Consider the following 15,416-nt stretch of genomic DNA (forward strand, 5'->3'; position numbering starts at 1 on the left):
GGTCGGGGCGGGGCGGGTAACAGGAGCGGGAAGAAAACGGGTTAACCGCACAAAATGCCGGTGTTTCAACAAAAAATAAGCTTTTTTTTCTTTCAAACACATGTTTTCCAAACAGGAGAAAAGCTCAAGAATAATAAATCTGTCTGTGGGTCAGACTTGTAGGCGTGGGAGCATCACTGATGAAACAGAAAACTAAAAAAATAATTTTGAGGGCCGGGGAAGACGTCCTTCAAATTGACCAATCAGACACTCGCACGGAACGGAAATCCCACCCTAATAAGGCGGGATCACTTCCGGAAATTAACTCCGGCCTAGTAAGGGGACCTGCCCACCAGCCAATCAGAGCGATTCTGTTCCCGTATAAATACAGCGTCCGGACTCCCACTACAGCCCACTACTCTGCATCTCAGTCATGGCTCGTACGAAACAGACGGCGCGCAAGTCCACGGGCGGGAAGGCGCCCCGCAAGCAGCTGGCCACCAAGGCGGCCCGCAAGAGCGCGCCGGCCACGGGCGGCGTGAAGAAGCCGCACCGCTACCGGCCCGGCACCGTGGCCCTGCGCGAGATCCGCCGCTACCAGAAGTCCACGGAGCTGCTGATCCGCAAGCTGCCGTTCCAGCGCCTGGTGCGCGAGATCGCGCAGGACTTCAAGACCGACCTGCGCTTCCAGAGCTCGGCCGTCATGGCGCTGCAGGAGGCGTGCGAGGCCTACCTGGTCGGGCTGTTCGAGGACACCAACCTGTGCGCCATCCACGCCAAGCGCGTCACCATCATGCCCAAGGACATCCAGCTCGCGCGCCGCATCCGCGGGGAGAGGGCGTGAGCTCTTCGCGAGCGGCAACCTGGAACCCAAAGGCTCTTTTCAGAGCCACCTAGAGTCTCGGTGGAAGAGCTGTAAGCCGAGGGGAGACATCCCCAAACAACACTGTCGGGGAGGGCGGGTGATGGCTTGGGCAGCTGCGTGGGGGTGGTGTTGTGGCCCCCCTACGCTCCTTCACCCGAATCCACGCCAGTTGTCTCGGCAGCTTGCGCTGTATTTTCTAGGCAGGTGTTTGGAGCCGCAGCCCTGCAGAGTGCGTGGCTCTGCTGTCAGTGATAGAGCTGGGGACACTGCTATTGTACCAAATGAGGCCTGAAATTATAATTAAAGTTCTAATTAGGAGTTAAGGGCATGTTGCAGCAAATTAATGCACACTCATTGTGCAGAATTGTACCCGGAGAAGTTGAAAAGCTCCCTCTTGCTGTAATTCCTCAACCAGTGAGGCAGCATGTACATGGGGTAACATTGCAGATGGCTATCTGCTAGTACACACATACCCATAGGAGCACATTTAAACCGGTGAGGCGTGAATGAGGCCTGCACAGCAGTCTAGATAAGGAGTATTTTGTCCAAGTCTGTCGCCGACGTCACCATTAGGGAAGATTGGGTCAATCGACTTGATTTGAAACTAACAAATCAGTGTTTGCTTTTCATATAAAAAGCAGGGAGGGTAGGCTTTGTTCTGGCCGTGCTAGTGGTGGCACATCCGTTTGGCTGAGGTTTGTTCTCTGTATGTCAGCACATTAAGTTCTAGGTATTGCCTCTACCTCAAAAGTAAACTGCATTTCAAAATTTGATGTTTGTAATCTCAAGTTTCCTGATGGGTTCTTGGCTGTTCATAATCCATGGTGTTTAGGACAGCGTGCTTGGCACATCATAAGTGTAGAGGGTAAGGGACGAACACCAAAGACCCAAAATGGAATCACTGGTGCTAAAAGCTCAAGACACCAAACCCAAATTTAATACCTGGTCTAACTGCAGTTTCAACCCCTCCCAGAAACAAACAACCAGTGTGGAATTTTCTGGTCAAGCACCAGGAAGGTGATTCTGCTCAGTCCGCGTTACTAAGCCAGTTTTCTTAACTGCAGGACAAGCATTTCAATCAGACCTACTGCCAGTGCTTCCTAGTGAGGCAGTCCTGGATGTGCTTTGTAAACTGTAAGGGATTACAGAGGTAGTGTATAGTCACTTGGACCACTCAGTGAATGACTGATTCCCCCCATAGTTCTTATTCCTCGTCCCTCTTCATCAAAAGCCTAGCTCTCTCATTCTGGTTATTAAAGACCTCACAGCCGTTTTCCCATATTCCCTACTCCATGTAGTCTCTTCTTTTCAAAAAGATTCTTTTGAGTAACAACTTTACATTCTCCCATTTACCCAGGCATTCTGTCTCAAGTAGAAAGTAGGAAGAAATTATGAGATGCAGCTGTCACTGGGGAAATTTTGAACTGGTTGGAAGACACCTGCTACAGGCTACATTCTTTTTTTTTTAAAAAAAAAAAAAAAGGCAGTAAAAATTAAATTATAATCCAATGGGGGGTGTTATAAACAAAGAATAAGGTGAAGAGACATTCCAGCAAGATACTGTGCCCCCTGGAGATGGCCTTAGGGACTCGGGACTCCCTTTTGTTCTGTAGACTCATGGATGTTGTTAAGTACTTGACGCATACAGGTTAGAAAGCAACATTAAAACATACCCAGAGCGTATTTGAGCTTGTAAAATCATGTGTTTCATTAATAACACATCAAATAACAAAGAGCAGCAAGGAATAATATCATTTTCAAAAATTTAGCGTAAAAGTTTATTTCCAAGATATTTGCAATCACTGCAGAGTGATACGAAAGCATCAGTGACCGCCCTGTTGAAGAAGTCACAGGTACTACAAAATCCATGATTAGCTGCCTACACACATAATTGAAAGAGATGCTAAACTGCATTGAGAGTTCCTGAAAAATGTTTCCCCCATCCAGGTTTACACCCCCCAAATGTTCTGTCTGTAGAACAAGATTTTGTCAGATTTGCCAGTAAAATTAAGTGAACTTCCCTGAAATAAAGTAATAATAATAAAAGCTCAGTCCCAGAGATGAAGTGGAAATGGTGAGACAAGTGAACCTCTTCTTCCAAGAGTCCATATTGTGTGCCCTGGCCACCCCTAATCCAGGAGCTCTCTGCCAACCACACTTCTCTGCCTTCCAAAACGTGTGTTTTGTTTACCCTTCAATTTATTGCCTGCTCAGGAGACTATGTATGGCTCCCTAGGTCTTCGACACCGTCTGCGGGGAAGAAATCGGGCTCAGAGGGCCACTTCCAACCCTCCAGGAGGGTGACTTCCACGTTCACTGTCCCTCAGCCTCAGGGTGGCAGCTCAATTATGGGCAGGGTAACAGTGGATACTCTTCCCCAAAAAGAACTCCATTGACCTCAAGAGGGAAAAACCCAAGGTTTTCAACTGCCTCACAGAATACACAAGACAACATCTCAATCTCTAATGGGTACTTTCTCTTCTCTGGAGCCCGTGCGCGTGAGTGCCCCGGGACGTTCCGATTAGCTCTCAATGACTTCTGCAAGCCAACGGGAGAGGAAAGTTTAGGAAACGTACAGAAACTTGATTAACCCTTTCGGCAGATCGACTTGTTACATTCATTACACTTTCCCCTTCTAACGCGTCTGGGCGCGGGAAGCAGGGCGGCAAGACTCCAAGGCGCCCCCTACAGCTGGCGGACAGCAACGACCTCCAGGAGCTCAACAAACTACCGGGCAGTTGGACCACCGCGCAGGGCGGTGTCCTGCCCTAGATCCAGGCTGTGATGCAGCCCAAGACCGAGCACCACAAGGTCAAGGTCAAGGGAACAGGTGAGGATCACTAGCCCGGGCACCTGATGCCAAAGGCTCTTTCTAGAGCCCATTTCCCGAAAACGAGCGATCACGGAGTGAACAGCGCTCATGCCACCACCCCACCACCCCACCACCCCACCACCCTTCACGTAAGAGCAAACACCCAGTATGGAGCCAGTGCAGCTCTTTTCCCTGAAATTAGTGGGTGGCTCTGAAAAGAGCCTTTTGAGATTTTCGAAGCAGGACCTGCCGCGATAGCTTCACTTCTTCTTAGGCGCCGCCTTCTTGGCCTTCGTAGCCTTGGGCTTGGCAGCTTTCTGCTTGGCCGCCTTGGGCTTGGCGGCTTTAGCCTTGGCGGGACTCTTCGCCGGCTTCTTGGGCTTGGAGGCCTTCACCTTCTTGGGGCTCTTGGCCGCCTTCTTAACCCCTGCAGCCGCCGCCGGCTTCTTGGCCTTCTTCGGGGTCTTCTTGGCGCTCTTCTTGGGGGTGGCCGACCCCGCGGCCTTCCTGGGCTTCTTAGTCGCCCCGGCCGCCTTCTTGGGCTTGGCCGCGCCCGCCTTCTTGGCCTTGGGCTTGGCCTCCCCGGAGGCCGCCTTCTTGTTGAGCTTGAAGGAGCCCGAGGCGCCGGTGCCCTTGGTCTGCAGCAGGGTGCCCTTGCTCACCAGGCTCTTGAGGCCCAGCTTGATGCGGCTGTTGTTCTTGTCCACGTCGTAGCCCGCGGCCGCCAGCGCCTTCTTGAGCGCGGCCAGCGACACGCCGCTGCGCTCCTTGGAGGCGGCGACCGCCTTGGTGATGAGCTCGGACACGGGCGGCCCGGACGCCTTGCGCTTGGCGGCGGCTGCGCCCGTCTTCTTCGCCTTCTTCTTCACAGGTGTTTTCTCCGCGGGGGTGGGAGCGGCAGGAGCCAGGGGAGCGGTCTCCGACATGTTTCACTTTTGCCCGGAAAGACAACAGAAGACTTGAACTGTCAGAGCAGCGTGGCCCTGCGCGGGCGGCGGGGGTTTATATAGCGAGGCGCTGGGTGGTGATTGGCTGGCGGCTCCGTGCGCCGCGCTACCCAGCCGGCTCCTCCGCTCAGCCGGGCTGCTGTGTTTCTTGCCCCTTAAAAAAGGAGAAAAATAGAAGAAATCTGTGCACGAAATCATGAGGGATTTGGGGGAAACGGGTCCGAGAGTCTTCAGGCTTCCTTCCTGCCTTCTCCGGCGCGCCTAGCTCCGCCGCCGGCCCCCTGAAACTTTCCCGATTCCCCCAACTCTCTGGAAAACTTCGGTCAAACCGAGACAACTTTCCGATTTTCCTTAAAAATACGACTTCTCTCCGTTTCCTTTGCAAATATTTCCTGCAGAACATAGTTCTTCACATTCTTGTCTTTGCAACTTTGTGTACACGAACGGATCTGTACTCAAATGTACCCAGAAAATCGCTTTTTTCTTGAGAGCAATAGCACAGCTCGCCTGCGAGTGGTTCGCCCTGGCTGAGCCCTGGGAATTGGCAGTGGGGGAGAGAATTCAAAGTACACGATGGACAACGACCTATAGTAGAGAAAATGTTGGTTTGGGTTTTTTTTTAAGTATTGCAGTGACCAGTGTGTAAACTGGGTTTGATCCCATTGTTTTTGATTTCACCATTTTTAGGAGGGAGGGCAAGACGGCTCCGTGCATGTGTGTGTTTTTAAATAACCAGTCCTACTAGTAACTCGTCATCAATCTTCTCTTAAAAGGTAGCCCACTTGATTTTTCTGACCTAGAGTGGGCATCGGAGGTCACCCACCCTACCTACCCCCCCAGGGGGCGCGTCTCAAAGCAGCAGATGGGCAGACCCGCCTCAGTTTACCAGCTGTGAGCAGGAAAGACATCACGTGTTTTCCATCCCATCCCCTTGGAATTGTAAAGGCCTTCACGACAGACACCCTCTTTTCCAGGTTGGTCCCCCGGTATTTAGCATGGGGCTCTGAACATATTTCCTACATTCCAAGATGATACTCAAAACACAAAATGCACTTGACCTTTGTTCACATTGCAAGTCGGGACCCAGAGGATTAGAAAGAAACGTTTCTCCTTGAAATCCCTGCAGGAGCCCTAGCTGGTTAGCTCAGTGGTTAGAGCGTCTGCCTGCGGACTGAAGGGTCTCAGGTTCCATTCCCATCGAGGGCACCTACCTGGATTGCTGGCTCCATCCCAGGCCTTGGCTGGGGTGCGTATGGGAGAAAACCAATAGATGGGTCTCTCTCACATTGATGTTTCTGTGTGTCTCTCCTTCTCCCTTCCTGAAATTCAATGGGGGGGATGGAGGGGACGGGGGGGAGGGGGGGCGTGAGGATTAATAAACCACTGCATGAATTTTCCATATTTCACCCAGGGCCTTTTTACTAACAAAGTTTGAACCGGACTGTCACAGCCTCAATCAGTGAGCAGAACCTGCCCACCTGAGTGAGGAGCTGAACAAACATTCCATCACCAGCATGACCGACTCCCCCTCATCTCTTTCTTTGCAAACACCGTGAAACTAATAGAATTCTGCAAATATTGGATAATTATGTACCGCTTTATATTACCCACCTGTTAGTCAGGTCCTGGCGTCACACCTCATGTTGAAATAAATAACCAAGGAAAGTATTGGGGTGTTAATGTTTCGTCTAATAAATGCCCCTACCTCTCCAAAAGCCTAGTCATTCTGGCCTAGATTCTACGTGATTGGAGGACTTTTTCCTATGAAGCCAAGACAAAATATTCCGCTTGAAAGATGCCACAGTTGGTTTCATAAAAACCACTTGGCTTGATTTTAAATAGTCATTGATTGGCAGGCACTGACTGGAACCAAGTCTCTGGCACTTGAAACCACGTTATACAAACACTGTGCACAAACAGGGAGGCTTACAGGCTTGAGTCACGGACACTCTCAGTCTCCCGAGGCAGGAATTTTATGGGTGTCTGGAGGAAGGGGTTGCTGTCTTCGACAGCATCATTGCCAATAGCTATTATCACAAATATTAATGCTTGGGTGGTCACAGCAGGAACGCCTGAGGCCGACAATGGTAAGGGATGACAAACGTACTAAGTCCTCTGGATATGAGATGAGCTGAGCCCCCAAATGGCGCCAGCACCCAGGGGTGGGGAGGCAGAGGTTTTACTGTGAAGCACTCCAGGCGGGTTTTTTCTGGGCGGAGAATTCCTGGGTGGATCTGAACCTTGGGAAAGTCCTGAGGGGAGAGAGAATGGTCTTAGCAGGTGGCATGTGGTCTTAGCGAAAGGGAATGCAGGTTGTGACGCGGCTGAAGGTCAGTTCCCAGGGGGAGGGGATCTCGACAGGATTATTTGATCAGACCTAACCATTAAATAGTGCCTTTCCCTGTTCAATCTAGAGCTCAATATTATCTATACCGAACGATACAATTAAAATTAAGATTTTTAAAAGTGTCCTATTTGGGTCATCTTTGTAGTCATCCTATCAGTTGTTAAAAATGGTTTGGCCCTAAGAGGTGTGGCTCAGTGGATAGAGCGTCGGCCTGCGGACTGAAAGGTCCCAGGTTCGATTCCGGTCAAGGGCATGTACCTTGGTTGCGGCCACATCCCCAGTAGGAGGTGTGCAGGAGGCAGCTGATGGATGTTTCTCTCTCATCGATGTTTCTAACTCTCTATCCCTCTCCCTTCCTCTTTGTAAAAAATCAATAATATATTTTTTTAAAAAAAGAAAATGGTTGGAATTGTTCTCTAAGTTACGTATGCTTGATATAAGATAAGTGAAAAGTGTTTTCCACGGCAGAACTCCCCATTTCATTCATGGGCACCTCTTCCTGGAGCCCAGGGTTACTGAGGTCACGAATGAGCGAGAAGACACTGGGACGGAGGGCCTTTTCCTTCACTGTTGGTGGCTGATCCCTGCCTGGAGGGCGATCATGGAGACCATTGCTTTCACCGGAAGAGTGTTCCCCAGGTGTGTACCGGAGGGTGGGGCCACACTGCGAACAGTGCCCATTATTGCTTGAGGCCGGGCACTTCTCCCTGGGACTGTGTGCGTGGGGGGCGGGGAGCTCTTGAAACCGGAATTCTGTCCCAGGGGACTGTCACCTGGAAGCCTTTTCCCCATTACTTTGGGGGCCGACCAAAAGGTTGTGCTTTCACTCTTGAACACTAGATCTGCGTACATCTTAAAACCATGGATTGTCCACAGTCCTGACGTGAACCATTTACCTTACAGATGTAAAAAGTAACTACAGGTAAGTGATGGACATCTCACCTGTGACTTCATGTTCTCTGCATTGGAGTGTGACACTCCTCCTTCTCACCACCGTGAATGATGGTGAGAGAGAGATACAGGTGGTGCTCGGGGCTGTGCTGAAGTGTTCCAAACTTCCGTGAACGGCAAAGGCTTGAGGGCCAAAGTGGCTGTGTTGAATAAATACCAAAAAGGGCAAAGAAAAGATAAGCTGTAGAGCAGATGGGGCATTGCGTTAGAATAAAATGTGTTCAGAGGAGCCCTGAGAAGTCACATCTATTTTAATTTCCTATCAGATGTTCTCCTCTGAGGACTCTCGCCCACTTAAAACTCCCCTCCAAGCACAGCTACGTCTTATTAACTTTATTTCCTCCAACAGGATCCTCTCTCAAACTTCGTTTCCTTCTTACACGTCTCTATAGCTGTAATCTCTGGTACACCCAGAAGTTGGCTAATTTCTAGCAGACCTCAAAAATACTCCCATCTCAGGTGCCCACCACCTTCCCTCTCCCAGTCTGCACTAGTTCAGAAGAAATTCTCTCTCACAGCACAGCCCAGTATCGCTTACGGCGATGATGGAAAAGTCTGCAGCTGTATTAATAGGTGGCCACTACCTATATGTAGTTGGTAGGCCTTACCTGTGGCTCAGTAACTGAAGAAATTAATTTTTAGTTTCATGTAAGTTTAATTAATTTTTTAATTTTTTTTTATTGATTGATTTTGTGTGAGAGAGGAAGGGAGAGAGAACAGGGAAAGACCAATTTGTTGTTCCACTTATTTATTCATTCATTGGTTGCTTGCTATATGTGCCCTGGCTGGGTAACTCAGTGGTAAGAGCAGCGTCCCGTTATCCCAATACACCAAGGTTGTGGGTTTGATCCCCAGTCAGGGCACTTTAATGACTTTAAGTTTAGATGAGCACAGGTGGCTACTGCCTGTTGCAGGGCAGCAGGGCCTTCAGCACCTCTACAGGATTGAATGCGCGTACCACCCACCTGGAGATCTTGTTAAAAAAGGCCTCTATCTGTTCAGCATAGAGGGCTGGGCCTGGGCCTGAAATCCTCTAAGTCTGACCAGCTCCCAGGTGCAGCTAATGTTGTGTTCCCACAACGGCTCCACCCATCACGACCAGTCTGAGGCCGAGAGCACCGGGCCAGGAGCCTGGGGAGGCCGGGAGCAGAGGGGGCCGGGAGCATGGGGAGGTCGGGAGCACGAGGGGGCCGAGAGCACGAGGGGGCCGGTAGCACGAGGGGGCCGAGAGCACGAGGGGGCCGGGAGCACGAGGGGGCCGGGAGCATGGGGAGGCCGGGAGCACAAGGAGCTGATTCAGGCTGACCCTCTCCTGAGCTCACTTTTCTCTTCCCGCTCCTTGCAGAAACAATCAATCAATCAATCTGCCCACCTGTCAATCAATCACTGCGTCTTGTTTTGTGATTTCTCAGCAAGGAGAGGATGGAGATCTGTGTGGAAGTCTGCGATTGGAGGAAATGGCTCCTCTTCTGGCTGCGTCTGTGGGGAGCACCGCAGAGAAGGGGTGTTTGCGAGTCCCCCCCCCCCCCCCCCCATAGCACAGACTAGAAGGCGCTCCGTGTGACTGCTGGGTTTGTCTGTGGAACATAGCGGCCTGTCATCTGTGCATAGAATATGATGTCAGTTATTCTTTATACTTGGACAGGACTTCGCAGTATTTATTAGTATCACTTTTGTTAATTCTGTTACTTTGCAAACTCCTATTCACCATGACGCACCTCCAGTTCTTTCCTGGCATAGCATAGATCCGTGGTCGGTAGCGAGGTCATACAAGGCCAGGATCACAGACTTGTTCTAACCCCAAAAGCACATTTTAGGGCAGGAATAGCACTCCAAGTCTGGATTTCTCCCTTAAGGAGAAAAAAAAATTATAATGCCTTCTTTTCCTCCACCTTTTCCTGCCTCTATAACCATCCTCCACTACCCTCCCTTCCCCCGCAAGGATTATTCCTTTTCACGGCGCAAACGGTGCTTCACAAATGGGAGCAACGAGTGGAGACCCCCATGAACGTGGGCTCCCCTTCCTGGAGCTCCCCCGTAGGAAGGCTGCACGCGATGTATATCGCCGTGCCCTGCAGACGCGACCGTCCCACGTGCGGCCACGTTCGCTAAGAAATGCCAGAGTTGTCAGATCAATACAAACTTCTTCGCCTTTAAAAAATGACTTCGCCCTGGTGTCTCTCCCTTTTGTAGATAAGGGCGGCGTTATCGCCTGCTTCTCATAAAGGGTCGCAATGGCCGGGACACTTGTACAAAGCCAATCCCCGCGACTGCGCACAGCGCCAGCCTGGAGGCCGCAGGAACCAGCGACTCTGCACCCCGAGGGGCAGCCGGAAAGAGTCAGCAGCGGCGCGCGTTTCCCCGCCCCCTGCGCGCTCCGCTTCCTGAAACGCCCGCTGCAGGGATATATAAGGGGCTGCAGCCCGCGCTCGGGCACAGCGTTGTGATTAGTGTTCTCCCGTCGTCATGTCCGGTCGCGGCAAAGGCGGGAAGGGCCTGGGGAAGGGCGGCGCCAAGCGCCACCGCAAGGTGCTGCGCGACAACATCCAGGGCATCACCAAGCCCGCCATCCGGCGCCTGGCGCGGCGCGGCGGCGTCAAGCGCATCTCCGGGCTCATCTACGAGGAGACGCGCGGGGTGCTCAAGGTGTTCCTGGAGAACGTGATCCGCGACGCCGTCACCTACACGGAGCACGCCAAGCGCAAGACGGTCACGGCCATGGACGTGGTGTACGCGCTCAAGCGCCAGGGCCGCACCCTCTACGGCTTCGGCGGCTGAGCCCGTCTCCCCGCCTCGTCTCCCTCCAAAGGCCCTTTTCAGGGCCGCCCACCCGATCACACGAAGGGCTGTGAGCCACCGCCGAGCCTCAAGGTAATTTGTCGGTTTTATGCTGTAGTTAAAAATGTTTATTATTAAATTCAGAGAGGAAGGGAAATAGAAACACCAATGATGAGGGAACCATTGATCTGCCTCCTGCACTCCGGGAGGAAAAAAATCCCAACCCGGGATGTGCCCTGACCATGACCTCCTGTTTCATAGGTCGACTCGGCCACAACTTTCAGTAACGAGTCATTGGCAAAGTCGGGCGGTTTTGTTTTGGGGACCATTTGGGTGATTGGCTTAAAATGGCGCCTCTCAAATGACCCCAAAGAACAAAGCAAGGTGGGGCCCTCGCGTTTGGAAACTCCCTGGTATGCTACCCCCTTAAGCAAATTGCCTTGAATGGCAGCGGCTCTCCGGTTTCACGTGACTGATTTGTTCCATTGTGTTCCCGGAGCACGAACATTCCCTTTCCCTGGAGGTTCCCCTGACCGGCACCCAGCGTCTTGTAGGGGCGCCTGGACTTAACTCACCTCCCTGCGGGCAACACCCAAAAAGCTGTGGGTAGAGTTCGGCCGGTAAATGCAAAAATCATCGCTGCAAAAGGACATTTCTGCCTTAGTGCATTCCTGGAGACGTGAACTCTAGCGTGACGTGGGTCATTGCTCATCTTGCAGCTTTATTTCCAAAATTTTGACCATTAAACGCTCCTTAATGTGTTCAACCTACCGCCTTGCCCACCGGTAACCCTCAGGGCGTCCTTTATTTTTCTAGGCAGAAGGAGCCTTTGGGTCACCCCCTGGGCCCCCTCCCACCTGCAACCTGAATCCTTCCCCTCCCTGCGGACTTCCATTTGTGCCCCTTAAACCCACAGTGAGAACAGCATTATGGGGTCAGCACCCGTCTGTGCCTGTTACGTGTTAGGAGGGTTGTTCACGGAGGCACCTTCCACGGACAATAACGTGGCTGGACCTTAAGTTAGTTGGTGAGCCTGTCCTACCTGCAGTGACATGCCAGGGTAAGCGTTCACAGTCTGTCTCCTGGCTCCTTCCCCATCTTCCCTTCGGGGTTCTTGGCTGGTCTCATAATCAAAGTCACAGAAGACAGAATAACAGGAGAAAAACAGCTTTTATTTTGTACATACAAGCGCTCCGAAGCATATAAGACCCAGAGGCCCTTGAGGATTGTCTGCCATCCTGAGCTGAGGAATGAGAGGGTGAGGGGGCCTGGGCTGCAAAGGGGAGGGGGGGGACTCACAGGAAGCAAAGGGCAGATGTTTGGTTCTCAGAGGGTGGCCCTGTCCTACACAAAGGTCATCCAGGTCAAAGTTAACGCTGTTAATAGCTCCCTTTCTGGGACAGGCCCGCTATCTAAATTCTTTTTTTAAATGTTTTTATTTGCCCTAACTGGTGTGGCTCAGTGGATGGAGCATCGGCCTGCAGACTGAAGGGTCCCAGGTTCAATTCCGGTCAAGGGCATGAACCTTGGTTGCGAGCACATACCCAGTGGGGGGGGTGCAGGAGGCAGCTGATCGATGTTTCTTTCTCATCGATGTTTCTAACTCTCTATCCCTCTACCTTCCTCTCTGTAAAAAATCAATAAAATATTTTTAAAAATTAAATAAATGTTTTTATTTTTTTGTTTTGTTTTTTAAAATATAATTTTATTAAATATATTAAAGCTGCCATCGATACTTTTCTCAGGAAATATACCAAACTTACCTCCACTATAGTTCATTATGGCAGAGCAAATAACTAGACAGTACAAACTTGCTAGTTGATAATATTACAGACATCTCCCAATTTCCCTCCCTTGACCCCCCTCCTCCCAGCCCCTAGCCCCACCCCCAGGTCTTCACCATGCTATTGCCCATGTCTAAATTCTTCTAGGCATAGAAGTTTTTCCTGAGTCCTCTGGGTCTTTGCCTGGAGACCAAAATAATTCACATGACAAATAGCACATTTTGGAGCAGCCTATTCTGCTCCCCTTCAGTTTTATTTTTTAATATATTCTTATTGATTTCAGATAGGAAGGGAGAGAGATAGAAACATCAATGATGACAGAGAATCATGGATCGGCTGCCTCCTGCACACCCCAGACTGGGGATCGGGCCTGCAACCCGGGCCTGTGCCCTGACCAAGAATCGAATGGTGACCTCCTGGTTCATAGGTGGATGCTCAACTACTGAGCCACACAGAGGGGCCCCTTCAGTTTCATGTCATTTTAATTCTCAGGCCCAGCCAAGGACCCAGGAGGGTAGAGGTAAAATCTGACTTCCCTGCAAAGGCAACGGAACATCTGAGAAACGCCTCGCCACAACCACAGAAGGTGGTACGGGAAGCCCTGAGCCCTGTTCCCCACGGTCTTTGCAGAAAAGTGGCCAGATGCTCCCTGGGGCCAGACGCCCTGGCCGCACACCTCAGCTCCACTGTGGGCACAGACATCGTTTATACACCCTGGGCCTCCGTGTCATTTCTTACATTGAGGTCATAATGCTGATGTGTCTCTCCCGGCTCCTTTGAGTATTAAATGAGCCTAATGTGTGCACAATTGTACCTTAGAACTGTCTCTCTCTGTCTCTTTTATTCAACTAGCACAGACAGGAGACGGAAACATCCGAAGATCTTCTCTAAGGGCCGGACACCACGCAATGAATGACTGTGTTACCCGTTCCTCGCCTTTGGGTAGAAAGTAAATTATGCAGCCTTAACAGGCCCTCCCCACCTTTATCTGGAGACCAGACATGGGGAGAAAGGACGCTCCTGGGTGTCTGTCCCACACGGCCCTTTCGATCCGGTGTCGCTGGAAGTGCCGATTCCGTGTTTCCTCCACAGTCAGAGAAAGGCCCATGAGCAGAGCGACCAGGAAGCAGTTCTTCTCTTAAGCCATCGATACTTTTCTCAGGAAAAATACCAAACTTACCTCCACTCTAGTTCTCCATGGCAGAGCAAATAACTATACAGTACAAACCTGCTAGTTTGAATTCTGGGACACCATTATTATATGAAAATTCAAAAACTGTACCTTAAATATATACTGTTTTTCAATCATTTGCCTGCCATAAGTGTCTATCAACCAACTTTACAATCATTTTTCGTGAGAATTTTCAACTGAAAATATTCAAGAACACCCAAATCGTGAGTAATGTATTTATTTTTATAATAGTCATTGCAAATTGATTTCTTAAATTCAAAATATCGTGGCGTGTGGGGATGGTTTTCATTTTGGATGCATGGCAGTTAACTGGTGAAAATATATTTTTATTGTTAATAATATTACAGATATCTCACATTCCCCCCCCTTTACCCTCTCCTCTCAGCCCTTACCCATCCACCCCCCGTCTTCACCTCCCCCTGTCCATGGGCTGTGCTTCTAAGTATGTAAGATCACTGTTTAATGTAGATAGAATTTTCCCAGATGGCAGGCATGACTTGTGCACATGATGAACTCCAGTCTCTATTAAAAACAGCTGTCTCTGCCTTGTTCTGCCTCTTTTTCGTCCTCCTGCGTTGTGGTATCTTTGTTTATCTGTCCTAACCTGCCTCGGCTTCTTCACCTGGCGGGGCAATGTTGGTATCATTTGCCAAATAAACTAAATGGAATAAAAGACATTGAGATTTAAAACAAAACAAAAAAAAAAAAATAGTTGTCTATAAAAATAAAAAAAAATACTTTTCTCAAGCGTTAAATAAAAATACAAATTATTTAGTTGGCTGACTTACCAACCTGACAACATACTTTTAAAAAATCTTTATAAACATATTGTAGTGTTTGAATGGTCCGCAATAAAAAAGGAGGAAAGAAATCTTCCTACGTAAGCGGGCAAAAGTCAGCAGGAACATGAGCGGGGGGCGGGGTGGGGAGGCCCCCAGAACCTGTGGCCGCAGGAGGGCGCGCCTCGCTCACAGATGGACGGCGAGTCCCTCCGGCGTCGGAGGTTAGACTCGCGGGTTAGAGCCCGGCCCCTTGGTCCCCGGTGGTGACTGACCAGCAGCCGGGCCTCGGCCTGAGAAGGGAAGTCAGCGAGTCCCAGTTGTTACAGGGAAACGTCAGGAACTAACGCCCCGCGGTGCCCGGCATTGTTACTGTGACCCCGGCTCCTAGTTCGTTCACGTATTTACTTCGCCTCCGATCGGCACCCCCCACCTTCACCTTCATCTTCACCCCCACCCTGACCCCCACCCACATCGCCATCCCCCACCCCCACCCCCATCGCCGCCCCCCTACCCTCACCCTCACCCCCACTCCCACCCCCCTACCCCCACCCTCACCCTGACCCCCACCCCTACCCCCACCGCCGCCCGCGTACCCTCACCCTCACCCCCATCGCCATCCCCCTACCCCCACCCTCACCCCCACCCCCACCCCCACCCCCGCCACCGGGTGAAGGCGAGCTCAGCGGCGCCTCCGGAGCCCCCGCCCCGGCCCGTAACTGCTCCTTTCACAAGGGGATGCGGGGCGGACGGGGTCCCTGCAGGGAAAGAGCTGGGACCCCACGGCTTCCTCTCCTCCACGGAGGGTTCGGGACTTGCAGGGCCTACCACCCCCACCCGCCCGTTTACTTTCTCTTTCCTTCTGTCCCCCGTGCCCCCCGCCCCAGTCCCCGCTCCCTCCCGATGGGCCGCGGGCGCCGCCGCCCCTGGGTCCCTGCGCACAGACTGGCGGAGGCCGCTCGCGGAGAGGCCGCCATTGGGC

General features: G+C 51.3%; 3 protein-coding genes across 3 annotated transcripts; 2 read left to right on the forward strand and 1 right to left on the reverse strand.

Annotated features, from left to right (window-relative positions):
• Positions 1–412: 412 nt before the first annotated feature.
• LOC308237487 (histone H3.1) lies at positions 413–897 on the forward strand (the record flags this gene model as incomplete). Its single annotated transcript, XM_080648220.1, has 1 exon — positions 413–897. One exon carries the CDS (start codon positions 413–415, stop codon positions 821–823), a length of 411 nt encoding a protein of 136 aa, XP_080504346.1. The 3' UTR covers positions 824–897.
• A 1,711-nt stretch (positions 898–2,608) lies between these two features.
• LOC308237476 (histone H1.3-like) lies at positions 2,609–4,582 on the reverse strand (the record flags this gene model as incomplete). Its single annotated transcript, XM_080648208.1, has 1 exon — positions 2,609–4,582. The coding sequence occupies one exon, from the start codon at positions 4,580–4,582 to the stop codon at positions 3,917–3,919; it is 666 nt and encodes a 221-aa protein (XP_080504334.1). The 3' UTR covers positions 2,609–3,916.
• Positions 4,583–10,336: 5,754 nt separating this feature from the next.
• LOC308237503 (histone H4) lies at positions 10,337–14,341 on the forward strand. Its single transcript, XM_080648236.1, has 2 exons — positions 10,337–10,772; positions 13,316–14,341. Exon 1 carries the CDS (start codon positions 10,368–10,370, stop codon positions 10,677–10,679), a length of 312 nt encoding a protein of 103 aa, XP_080504362.1. The 5' UTR covers positions 10,337–10,367; the 3' UTR covers positions 10,680–10,772; positions 13,316–14,341.
• Positions 14,342–15,416: the final 1,075 nt, after the last annotated feature.

The sequence above is a fragment of the Plecotus auritus genome, assembly GCF_963455305.1.
Source record: "Plecotus auritus genome assembly, chromosome: 12".
Lineage (NCBI taxonomy): Eukaryota > Metazoa > Chordata > Mammalia > Chiroptera > Vespertilionidae > Plecotus > Plecotus auritus.